The 12,690-nt window shown below is 32.4% G+C and overlaps 1 protein-coding gene across 1 annotated transcript; it reads right to left on the reverse strand.

Moving 5' to 3' along the window:
- Positions 1-1,461: 1,461 nt before the first annotated feature.
- LOC136275611 (uncharacterized) lies at positions 1,462-12,690 on the reverse strand. The gene is made up of 13 exons (XM_066085206.1): positions 12,626-12,690; positions 12,176-12,265; positions 11,861-11,911; positions 9,152-9,181; positions 8,961-8,993; positions 5,734-5,796; positions 5,545-5,607; positions 4,133-4,195; positions 3,572-3,619; positions 3,225-3,311; positions 2,397-2,483; positions 1,627-1,852; positions 1,462-1,541 (listed from the first exon to the last, which is right to left on the reverse strand). The coding sequence occupies exons 7-13, from the start codon at positions 5,581-5,583 to the stop codon at positions 1,462-1,464; spliced, it is 630 nt and encodes a 209-aa protein (XP_065941278.1). The 5' UTR covers positions 5,584-5,607; positions 5,734-5,796; positions 8,961-8,993; positions 9,152-9,181; positions 11,861-11,911; positions 12,176-12,265; positions 12,626-12,690.

The following is a 12,690-nucleotide window of genomic DNA, read 5'->3' on the forward strand; positions in this document are numbered from 1 at the left end:
TTTTATAATATTTTCTCACAGTTTATTTCTTACAAAGTTACTTATCTAATTAGTGATTGACACTTTTCGGACTCTATGTGTGATTTCAAAGAGACAGTCTGAGAGTGTCATGTCTCAAGAACTGCTAATCTCTTAAAACAACATTGTGCAATTATCAGTTTTCCATCTCTTGGACATCAAAGACTCATCGAGTTTATCTAATTATCTTATATCTGTGAACCTTTCACTCAGCTTACTAATGTCATCACCTGTCAATTTATACTCATTGTTCAGATTCTTATATATAGTTATGTACAATTGTCAATCGACAGTCTGGAATACGGCGGCCTGCCTCGGCCACGTCCGACTCACCCAGAGTCTTGAGTCCCGAGGCCACTACTGGCCATATCCGACTTGTTTGTAACATGTCTGTCTGTTAAATTGTTATAATGTTGCCATCGTTGATTTGCGTCCAATAAATTCAGAATGATCCTGCATCAATTGCCTGTTTATTTCTATGGAACTGTATACCGGTGGACCTTCGGGAATACGGCAAACCTACCCTTCCTTTTTACCTTACGGCATACAACGCGCCACAACCTTATACCTTATTTTCTTTACGCCAACATTCCCCCACCCGGTTTGTACTGCACACGACCGATGCAGATCCAGACGAATTCTCTAGAACCGTAAGATCTACGCGGTCACAAATCTACCTGTTTTGGTCATCACACTTTTGAAATGTTTGGGAACTGTGCCTTAGACGAGTGATATTTTACGTACGTTGTGGCATTATTATTCGACACATGCTTGTGTAAACTTACGTGTTAGGTTGAGCATGGTGTTTATATTTTTCACGTCTTCTTTTGATGCTAGAAATATCAATATATTTAGCAATTGTAAAAGTAATATTATTTGGTGAATTCATTTTATCCTCTAATAATGCACACATTTCAACTTGTATATACATGTAAACCAACCTGTTTCGTTCAAAATGCGTTGTTGGATTAGCTCGTTCTGTGTCTTTGTTTCATTTTTAAACATGTCCAAATTAAGTTCTAAAAAGTTGAAGCACAAATACCCAATTTCGTTCAGGATAAAGTTTTTGCTGAAAATTTCGTCTTTAAAAGACAAAACATTCGGTTTAATGCCTAGGGATAATTGATATATACCTGATTTAAAAGTAAATAATTTTTTTAATATTAATTAACCAATATTTGTTGGAACAAAAAGATATGTTCTGTGGTGTTTTTTAAATCTTTAAACATATGCTAAAGAGTGTACAATCGAATTTTGATGAATTAGAATTACCATGCTTAATTAGGATCATTCTAATATTCGTATGTGCCCATAATTATTTAAATACGAATTTTCTTAAACCTAAGTAAAAAAAATTTGATTTATAGTATTGACTAAAATATTATTCTTAATTCATGCACTATGATCAAACTCATATGAATTAAAACAACATGATAAAAAGCATTACCTACCTAAATCGCTTGTTAAATTTTGAAAGTGTTGTTCGTTGAGAGCCTTGAGCTTTTTAGAAAAATCAGAAAGACCTGTTAATCAGAAATTTAAAGATTAAAGGAAAATTTAAATGAGAAGTTTTTTAAACAATATAATCACATTCAATTACAGACATACCATTATCCAAAAAGTTTCTAATCACTGTCAAATTAGTTTGTTCTTCCAGTTTCTTCCATTCTGGCATTATCTGAAATTGGTTTTGGACCTTAGTGGGGATATCATCCACGACATCCTTCGTACCGACGTAACCAGCCAGGACTGTTGATACAACGATAGATACAAGGACGATACAAAACAGAACCATGTATTTCTTCATTCCCTTGTTTTTATCAGGAACCTTCATCTATAGAGAGCAAAAATAAATTTCTTATAATGTAAGTCATAAGAATGATACATGTTATACTAGCAATGATAAAACGGAAAATTAACGATTGTTGGAATCAGTTTGGGGTCCAAAAAACAATAGAAACAAACAGAGAAAATAAACATATTTATTTGTAAAACTAATAAACCCATTAAAGCACCTTCGTCTAAATGATTTTTTAAAATTCAAACCATAACCAATAGGAGTAAGAGATTCGCCACAGTAAGTGATCAACTGTGCTAAAACAATTTTTCCTGAAAAAGATGTGGAAATACTTTTGGACATTAATACCGAGCTAATATTTAATATTGTTAAAGCATTTTAACGAAGATCCCTTTTTACATGTACTTACTGTTTAAGATTGTATGGAACACTCATGCTTCCATCTTACATTCTCTACGGAGTATAATATGTGCCCAAAAATGGTAGGGTTGTTTTCTCTATTTTTTGGGGGGAGGGGGGATGTAGGGGGAGGGCTGAATATAAGTTATTGATATTTATTCGTTGTGATCATATCAATTACCTCGTAATTTATTTTTGGAGTCATATTAACCGAAGGTTGTTCTTCTCTGTAAACCACTTGTCTTCCAGCATGGTCGTCTACTCCGCACTGTGTGTAATAGATGTTTAGCAATTAACCAGCATTAATGCTTTTGGATAATACTGGTAATTGTCCAGTTGATTTTGAAATTAATATAAAGAAAATTATTTCTTCTAAACTGGTTGTATAAACTTGAATTTTGTTAAAAATTGAGGACCATTTTTAAATAGTTTGTTTTTAATCTATGCACTAAATAATCGAAATACACATAAACAAATGAGCACAATTTTAAGGGGGGGATTATGTTTATTGAAGTTCAATGGTTTGCAAACGTTCTGTATTTTCATATATTTATATTTTCAGTTTCTTTGCCTGTGATAACACTACGTATCGATTTTGTACTATATAACTCATAAAGCCAAATTGAGGCGCCAGCAGGGTTTGCTTATTTATATTTAAATATTTAATCGTACGATGGTTTAAGATTATATAAATATAAGTAATAAGGAACCATTCTTTGAATATACGTTGGGCTTTATTGGATTTGATCACGCCCCGACCAAAATTATCACCTCATAATACTCAAAGAATGATTCCTTATTCCTTATATCTTTGATGATTTGGCCACTAAAACGCCGTTTTAGTATTTGCAAAGGTTTGTCGTTTCTCAATATTGACCTTGCTAAATTAATTTTATAATGATATTGCGCTGAAAAATTCCAGAGAACTGGAAGTAGCAGAATACTTGTACGATGTACATGGAAAATGATTTAAAGCTTTGAATAGTAAAACGAATTTGTAAACCTTTACCCTCTGTCTAGACGTAATCACTGGCAACGTAGAAACTGTAGAGATGCTGTTACATCGCTCAATGTCCATATCTCTGTGCTCAAAGCACTGGTATAATAAGAAAAGTTAGATAAATCTATTAACATTAACGATTACCTTTTTTTAACGAATGTCAATGTTTTTAAATTCACAAAAATATTCAGATCAGTCGTTTAATCCAAGATGTATCAAGTACAATTAAATAAGGGTTGTAAAACAAATTTTGTCTCAAAATTTACTCTCTACATGGTCAAAGGAAAGTTCCCCCGATATTCTTTATCATGTCTATATAAGATGGTTGATGGATTATACCCTCCATGTTCACATACCTCTTCAATATCCACATATGTATGACAGGATACATTATTTTTGTGTGGCTGCAATTAAAATCATTTACAATTTACTGAATTACGCATGATTACGCGTGATCTTACATTTTACACTGGTTTATCTCAAAAAAATATATAGCCTATACAGAATTTTTAATCTTGCTTTAAATCATGCAAAGTGGATTTGTTTACAAACTGATTAATAATTTGAATACAACGTTTGATTAATTAAAGACTTCAAAATTAATATTAATGTTTATTTCATAATGAATCAAAAGGACTTTCCTTCTTATATCGAACGTTTGTACAGATTTATAGTGTTGCATGTATCGACCAAATTACAGTATAGGTCTTTTAAATCTGAAACCTTTAAATCTAATATTGTTTTTCTAGACAATGACGCTCCATAGTTTGGAGCCTTTGACTCATACTCTTAAAATTGATTTTAAGAAAAAAAGCTGTTGTTTTCTATGCAAATAGCTGCAGTAAATGAGACATATATGGTATATCATTGTCATAATTCGCAGAAAGAAACAAGAATTCATACATTTGAAAACTTACCCGACAACTTTCGTAGCTGCTGCTAGTTGTGCTTACGCGATTATCCTCGATGACATGCCTTGCCTGAAAAAAATGTTTGCTTAGTAGCGTGTTCCTTTTTCTGGATTCTATCAACTATATATGATGGTTAATCGGGATTTCGTATTAATCCTATTGTTTTAGTATTATAAATAATATCGATGCCAATTTTTTTCCTCTTTCGTAATGCCTAATCAATTCTTATACCAAAACTTAATCTAATCAAATTACTAAAATACAGACGGGAGTTGATTTTATCGAATATTATTTATTTTAAAATCAACGATATATTATTTTGCATAGCAAGTAGCTTCCTCTATGTACATGTATTAGAATTATGCACATTTTTTATAATATGAATTCTCCGATAGGAATGTCGTGAAAATTCCATATGAATTATGTTGTGTATTATTCACAGATCTGAATTAATTTTATCAAACTACGCACCACTAATCGAAATCTTTCTGAGAAATTGTATGGATCCAAGCAATATTAAACTCTAGTCTCGTTCAACCAGCTGAGGATCGGCTGTCTCCGTTAATTTCCGATAAGCAAAAGAGACCCTCTGCTTGTAGGAGATTTACGGAGTCAGCCGAGCGTCTTGTTGAACAAGACTTTATTGAACCCTAGCGTAGGAATACATATAATGTACGACTAGAAAAATATATCTAAATTGTTCCTACCATTTAAAAGCTGACTATTTACAATGTATCTATAAATAAGTCTCCTTGAAAAACAATGCTTTAGAATACTAGTACATCGAATTTATCGATTATTTTCAAGAGCTAAATGTTGTCAGCGGCGTTGATTTGTGCTAAGGCCCAAGCTCTGTTTCACTTCCGGTTTGCCTGAGTAACTGCATAGGAGAGTTGACCAATAAAAATCAACTCCCAAAAACGTGTATCTTGTCATATGGAGAAGTAGAAATTTAGCCATTTTTTTCCGAAATGTTTATATTGGGTTTTTATTTCTCCTTTTCTCCCTGGATCCGAAATTTTCTTTTAAAAAAACTAGGCTAGCAATGAAGGACTGACTGATTGATAAAGATACGTGTATATTATTACTTATTACATTTGTTACTCAATAATCTACACAGCAGGGTTGTAAATATAGAAGCAAGACGAATTCAATCCTTCTACGAACTTAAACAACACGCCATATTTCCATAGGCAGTCAGTAACAAACCTATTAACACGTTTCGTTTTGTCGAGGAAGTTAACTTTTTTACATAATTGAAAAATGTTAAAAGTCTTTGGCCGGGGGTCATTATTCTTCATTACACCGGCATGTTGCCGCCAATTATTTGATGCATGTCGATTATAAAGATACAAATGACGCGTTTTATCTAATGAAGTTCGACTTTTTATAATGCTGAAAACAATATTTTTTCATACCCCATGCTTGTGTGGATCCGCTCCCTGGAATATTGACATTTCACTTTCATTTCTGTCCTTGTTCTGTAATAGATCGTATGGTAATCGAGTTTATTTTTAACGAATAACATATTATTTCAAAGTTTGAAGTTTTTTAGACGGGGTCACGTGACTTTTTATAATGCTGAAAACAATATATTTTTTTCATACCCCATGCTTGTGTGGATCCGCTCCCTGGAATATTGATATTTCACTTTAATTTCTGTCCTTGTTCTGTAATAGATCGTATGGTAATCGAGTTTATTTTTAACGAATAACATATTATTTCAAAGTTTGAAGTTTTTTTTAGACGGGGTCACGTGACCCCGTCTATTGGTTTACTGTCAGCCGAAGTCTCAAACCGGAAGGCACGCGTAGAACACATGAATTGAGTCTACGCGTAAGAAAATAGTGCAGAAAGTTTTCATGCATTTCAGTAAATATGTATCATAAAAACACGCATTAAATCTTTTTAAGTCCTCTGTGTATAAACAAAATTCTATTTAGAAAATAAACAAATAGTTTTATTGATCAAAATATTCTTGCTCGGGTTCAAATGTGGAATGAGTTACGTAACTGAATGCACAGCGCCGTTGACATTCAGTTGGTGTACGAGCTCATTAATCAATAGAAGAGGTTGATTGTGGAATCGAAATTAAAGTTCCCAAACGCAATGTGCCATGTTTGAAAAGTTGTGAATTTTATTTTGACTATCTTTCACCTGAATACTACCAAACTTCATGCGCAAACCGAAGTTAATATTGGGAAGTGTTATACACAGATGTTTTGGATGTTTACAAATTAAATAGGTGTTTCATTGGCGTCCAGTTTACTTGTGGTATGACTGCTCGTCTGTTCGTCTCTAAAAGAATTTTGTACAGTTAAACTAAAAACAAGTCTGAATTTGCCTTCTCGTTCGTTGGCTCTTTATTTGATTAAACTTAATTTAAATTTTAAATAATGCATTGTAAGCAAAGTCTATAATAGATTATACATTTTGGAAGACTTATACATCATATAATATATACAATCTTATCGATTGAAGAACCAAGTTAAATGTTAATGTTCATGTTTTCCAGCTTAGTTGGAATCAGGCTTGGGGTGAATTACATTGTAAAATAATGCATTATATTACCATTACTTCATGAATCAGGGCATTAAATTACCATTACTTAATTTTCTTGAAGTAATGCATTACATTATCATTACACGAGTAAAGTAATGCATTACCATTACTTTGTGAAAAGTTAATAAGTTTTAAAAAAGTAATTCTAAAACTAAATAAAGAGTTTTTGTAAATATTTCATAAATAAAACATGCTTAAAATATTAACAGGTTCATGTTCATGTTCACTATCAGGTTCAAATTTAATGACTTATACAAGATTGCTGTTGCACGTGCAGTTCTAAAAGTAAGGTTGGTTCCGTAACATTTACACGCTAATGGCGGAGTTGACAATCTCTGTTATTTATGTCTCTGATTTTCGGACTATGATTTTTAATGAAAGGAACGGTTGTATCGTAATTCGTGTAGGTGATGCACGAGTTTACACAAAAAAGTAGTAAGTGGCGAACGGATTTATTTTTACCTATTAATTTTGCATGAATCGCAAATGAAGAAAATCTAGTCAGATACATGTAAGTCGGTCTTAAAAATCAAAATGCCGACCGTGACAAATCTTTTTATTGTCAAAGTTCTTGGATTCTTATTGTAAAAAAATATTTCTAACGTCAGGTGCCGGTGTTTGTTTTCGGTATACAAATGTTCACTTTGTGTGTTAATTCAGCAGTTTTAAAGTTTTCGGGGTTTTCATAAAACTTTTATCACGGATACCGTCCGACTTGTGGATTTTCCCTTGGATCAAAAAATTGAATAAATCTAATGATTAAAATTATCTACTTTGATATTGTTGTTTGATTTTCCCGGTTAGTAGTAATTTTTTTTAAAAATTTCCTTGGGGTCTTATTTTACATAATATACCGTTGTGTCAATTTTCTACAAATATGAAGGCCGGGATTGAGTAAAATTTAGACAAAGTATCAGACAATTGCAAAATAACCGAATTGTAACAACTAATTCAAACTCATAAATTTTGGAAGCATATTCAAGGAAATCCAGGACAATTACAAATTCAAACTTTCAAGACCCCGTCTTTCAGTAGTGTGGAGGCAGTTGTAGGTAGAGTAGATTCAAATTTGTTCAAATGATCCTGGCGGAAGGGTAGGACAACGTTGAGGCTCCAATTTTTACATGCGAATATATAGAGAAAATCTTTACGAATCTTCTGAAAAAACATTTCCATAGAAAACTATATAAAAAAAACCAGTCTTAGATAGTGTAGATTCATGTTTGTGAAAATTGTTAGCCTCAAGAGTACGGTGGGGCTACATTGGGGGTCCAATTTTACAAAGGGAAACATTTTAAAGAAGCATGGTAACGTTTTTGGTCAAAAACATTTCCGAATTTATTGTTTACAACGCTTCAACAAGGCATTTTTAAAAGTGCCATTTGTTGAGTTACAAGCAAGTTACAGAGCTTACAATTCCCTGCCATCTAAACAAATCTTTTGTTTACATTTTGAATGTTAAAATAAAAATTCCAGTTTTAGACCTAAATTGTATGGGTTAAACGTTGGGAACTGTTTTATTATGCTTAAAAGGAATAAGAAAATAGACAAATTATCCTGAAGAAGATTTTTTACAGGTGTATTAAACTTATGTAATTAAAAACAGGGCACGAACCTTGGTTATATGTCAAAGAATTGTGAGCTCTATATCTTGCTTATAACTGATTGACCCTCGGACTTCATTATATTGTGAGACATGCACATCGAAAGCATTGTAAATAATAAAAATATAAAAATAAAATTTGACCAAAATCGTGACAATGGCCCTTTATTAAAAAAAACCCCAAATGTTATAATATATAGTTTTACGTATATGCAAGCATTTTGCCATATTGTTGGTTCTTTAAAATTGTTTAGAGTTTGGCCCCTGGACAATTCTTGGGCCTCACAAGTGGTCCAAAGTTTAATTAGGTTTATATCCCATATATAAATAGCTGTTTAAAATCTTCTATAGACTGCAATGCTCAATATGTAATATGAGTATAAAATCATCCTGTTATAAAAGTTGCTCAATAATAAACATAAGAATATCCAGGGGGAGTCGAATTTTTTTAAATTCAGAATATATTATACTACATTGTCCAGATAATTATTTTGTATACGACTCCATAAAGCTGATTTTATTATGTTTATTGTTGCTCAGGTGAGCGATGTGGTCCATGGGCCTCTTGTTAAAGTTTACATTAAACTAAACTTTTGATTACACATTTCTCACAAAAAATTGTAGTTTATTGCCTTTACTAGCATGTATGTAGTACTACAAAAGTCATACCTTTTTGGATTTCTTGAATATTTTGGAATGGTACTGTAAAGTTAAAATTGTGCATTTCAATGGTTATCTTTTCATGATTCAAAACGATTTCAACAAATGATTAATAGAGAAATAGGAGAAGTTTTTCAAAATTCTTCAGAAATTGTGCATAATTATACATAAAAATGTTAAAACAGAGATGGTGCACATACTTTGAATGGAATAAATTTTCGGCGTTTTTTCTGAAGAATAAAATAAAATTAGTAGTTGATTGCATATAAAACCCTGTCAAAGAAAAACGATACATGTAAATCAATTTAAAATTTTGACTTGTCTATTCTAAATCGTGTAACCTGTTTTGAAGAACATTTAGTTTATGTTAGAAAGATCAGACCAATAGTGGAAAGAATTTTAGAGTCAGGGGAAAAATAATAGGTAGAAAACTAAGACGAACTGCTTTTAATCCTTACATATATTTGCGACCAAAAAATCCGATTCTACTTTTTTATGAGAAGGAACTGTGATTCGTAGTTCTTTTTAAATTAAATGAACGATTTAAGGCAAGTAAACCGTTTTGTTCAAACACGGCACAATAATATACCATTTAAAGAAAGCATGTCTTTATCTGATATAGAGGACAAATCTTTGACAATTCGAGATCTAAAGAACCCAGAAAATACGGATTTTATGAAATTGTGATTGATTTAATTTTAGACCTCTGAACAGCTTATACTTTACAAAACAATTCTGCAACAAGTGTATAAATAAACCCGGAATAACCAATTATTGTGAGACAAGCCTAGGTCACTGCTGTAGTCTTACAAATGTTCAAAAAAATTTCCTGCAAAACATCAGCAAGATCATTCTTCAAAATGTAAATGCTTGTGAAGCACACAAGTCACAGGTCAGATGAATGGAGAAAAATCATCAGGATTACTAGTATAAGGTATTACTGTACCAAAATCCAAACTTAATTTTAAAATGTTTCAAAAGTTTTGAAGAGACTACTAGCATTTTACTGTGTGTTTAACCTCAGTCTCATTTCCAAAAAAGAACCTAGCCGACGGTTATTGTGGCAAAAACGAGATTATTCGCGCGACAGTCGGCAGTTCATCAGCCGTTGTCTTAGCGGATATCGACATCTTTTTTCGTCGGCCGACAAATTTTTTGTCCGTCAAAGTTATACAATTTTTTTCTGCGTCGAGCAACCCTTGATCATCGTCCGACCATCAGCAGCCTTTTTTTTTTTTTAGATCTGTCATCAGTCGGTCGACATTTAGCATTTTAATTAATTTTTTTTCCAGTGTTAGCTGGCAAACACCGATTGTAGACCGAAAATGGACCGACGGTCGACTGGTCATTCTGGGCGATTTTGACACCGATTTTGGACGACCGATTGTAAACCAATAACGGTAAACATCTACATCGGTCGGTAAGCGTTGGACATGCGGACTATTTCGTCAAAAAATTGAAGCTATACCCACATGGTTGCAAGAGAATATTCAGCAATTGCGTAATTGTTGATTAAATCGACCGACCGAAACAAAACTGTGTCTTAACGTTCGATGATCCAGCGATGATCAACTGACTATTAAAAATCAAGCTTTTGAAAATATCGGTGCTCCTAGAAATTAATGCGACTGCTCCGCGTCGTCCGATACCTGTGTCGGGCGATCATGTTTCTTCAGCTGACGATAAATGTATGAGGAAAATTTGTTCGCCCGAGCATTGGCTTAAATGTGATTTAGGAGTTAAAGTTGTGTTTCTGTGTGCATGTGTGTGTGTTTTATTTACATCTCCAGGTGAGATTGTCCACGTGTAATTGTTTATTTTTATTTGACCATTCGACTACCCGATTGATCTGTCTGACAACATTCTAAATTTAACTTCTACTAACCAATCTTCCCGCCTAACTAACCAGGCCCGCGCACACTTTGTCTTGCCTTGAGAGGGGACCTGTACGCATGAAGATTAAGCGCAAGCTTTGTCTGCGATTAGCTGCCGGTGTCTGGTAATTCTTGTGTAATTTATTACTTATAGATATATTCTATGTTTATAATTTAACCAATTCCATGCTATATATTAAATAATCTTTATCCAAGTTATTGTACCGTATTCTGAGATAACTGTCAAATGAGTCAATGTTGTATGTTTCAGGTTTTTCGTATATATTGAATAAATATATAAATGAACTTGATATAAGTATTAGAAAAATAGGTTATCGTGCTTTAGACAACAAGATATGCAACAAAACTCGAGAATGCCTTGAATAGGAAATTTTAATGTTCTTTCCAAGTTTATAGTCAACAAGGCAAGCGTATTTTCATCGAATAAATTAACGTTTTTATTTACGAGTGCTAGTATTTTAACCTTTTCCATCAGATTTTGTTACAAGCTAAAGCAGCTCAGTTCTCGCAAATGTTATGACAATATTCCGCATCTTTTAAGACCAAATTTTTAACTTGCAAAAAGTTATCATAAAAAAGCTGGTGGTTTTTTTTTTAAACTATTTTGAAAATGAACGAGTTTAGTCTTAACACAAAATGATTCATTCACAAAGGAGCAGATGCGCTTTATAAAAGATGAGTTGTTTCCGATTTTATTAACTTCATAACATAAAATCAATTATCGGTATGACCATTTAGCGATAGAGCGATAGCCGAGTACTCTTTGACATGCATAGTCCAAAATTCAAGAAACTCCCTGCTTGTATTTTGGGATGAGAATGCAAATATCAATACTAAAAATGTCGAATTTATAGAATCAATTTATCAAATGAATTAAATCTTTACTGTTTAACCACTACATGTATATATGTGTCCTTTACTAATTTTTTTATCTAAAGTAAAAACTTCTAACATGACAAAATGTGCAACTTTTTAATGTAGGTTTACAGAATAAAAATAGACATCTAGTTCTACCTGGCTTTGTGTTATCTGGAAAGGAATAGAAGAATGGGAGACAACTTCATGCTGAAAATTTAAAAACCAAAAACAAGTTTAGGATTTTAGAACAATTTTATTTGCATATTTTGCATATTTTTTGGTACTCTTATATAATCCTTTAAAAAAAACTTGCTTGTTTGTGAACTCAATATGTCAAAGAACTCTGAATGTTGTGGTTTCTCCGTTTGAATTAATTATTTATCATTAGTACAATATTTTCCACTGAATTGTAAGTTGAACCCGAATATTTTTCTACAATTCTAAAAGAAATAATCAGCATTTTAACCTTACCGTATCTGGAAGCACTTCCACGTACGGGTTCTGGTTATCACATCAATCTTCGTGAACCTGTGGACCTGTGACCAAATCTTCTGGCGTCTCCTGTCAACATTCAACAGTAGCTATATTGAATAGTGATATCTTATTTTTAAATATATATTCCGATAGGTCAATCCTAAATATTTTGGTATAAAAATTTAATAATGTATAGAAGGTTTAAAAATCAATTGCCAGCATCTTATTATCTCTGTGGTAATGATCCTTAAAAAAATCTGGTTTAATCTCTAGACCTTTAATTTATGGACAAAAACCGACTAAAAAGGAGTATGAAATATTTGTTTAGGACGGGTCGTAATCAAAATTAATTTTAAATTGGACATCATTTTCTTAAAGCGTCTTTAAATTAAAAGTTTAAAATGTATAATAACATCTATGAAATGACAATCAAACCAAAAGACTTACCATCGTCCCCGACGAAGCTCAATTGAAGATAGTCGATTATTGATTTTTCTAAGCTTCCGGGTTGA

The sequence above is a fragment of the Magallana gigas genome, chromosome 5, assembly GCF_963853765.1.
Source record: "Magallana gigas chromosome 5, xbMagGiga1.1, whole genome shotgun sequence".
Lineage (NCBI taxonomy): Eukaryota > Metazoa > Mollusca > Bivalvia > Ostreida > Ostreidae > Magallana > Magallana gigas.

What these genes read in the sequence shown, in the direction of transcription:
- LOC136275611 (XM_066085206.1), bottom strand. Translation starts at nt 5,583, where the DNA reads ATGTCAATATTCCAGGGAGCGGATCCACACAAGCATGGG. An exon ending in GCAGCTACGAAAGTTGTCGG is followed by an intron (nt 3,620 to 4,132) that starts GTAAGTTTTCAA and finishes TTTTAATTGCAG; the next exon opens with CCACACAAAAATAATGTATC. An exon ending in TAGAAACTTTTTGGATAATG is followed by an intron (nt 1,542 to 1,626) that starts GTATGTCTGTAA and finishes TCTGATTAACAG; the next exon opens with GTCTTTCTGATTTTTCTAAA.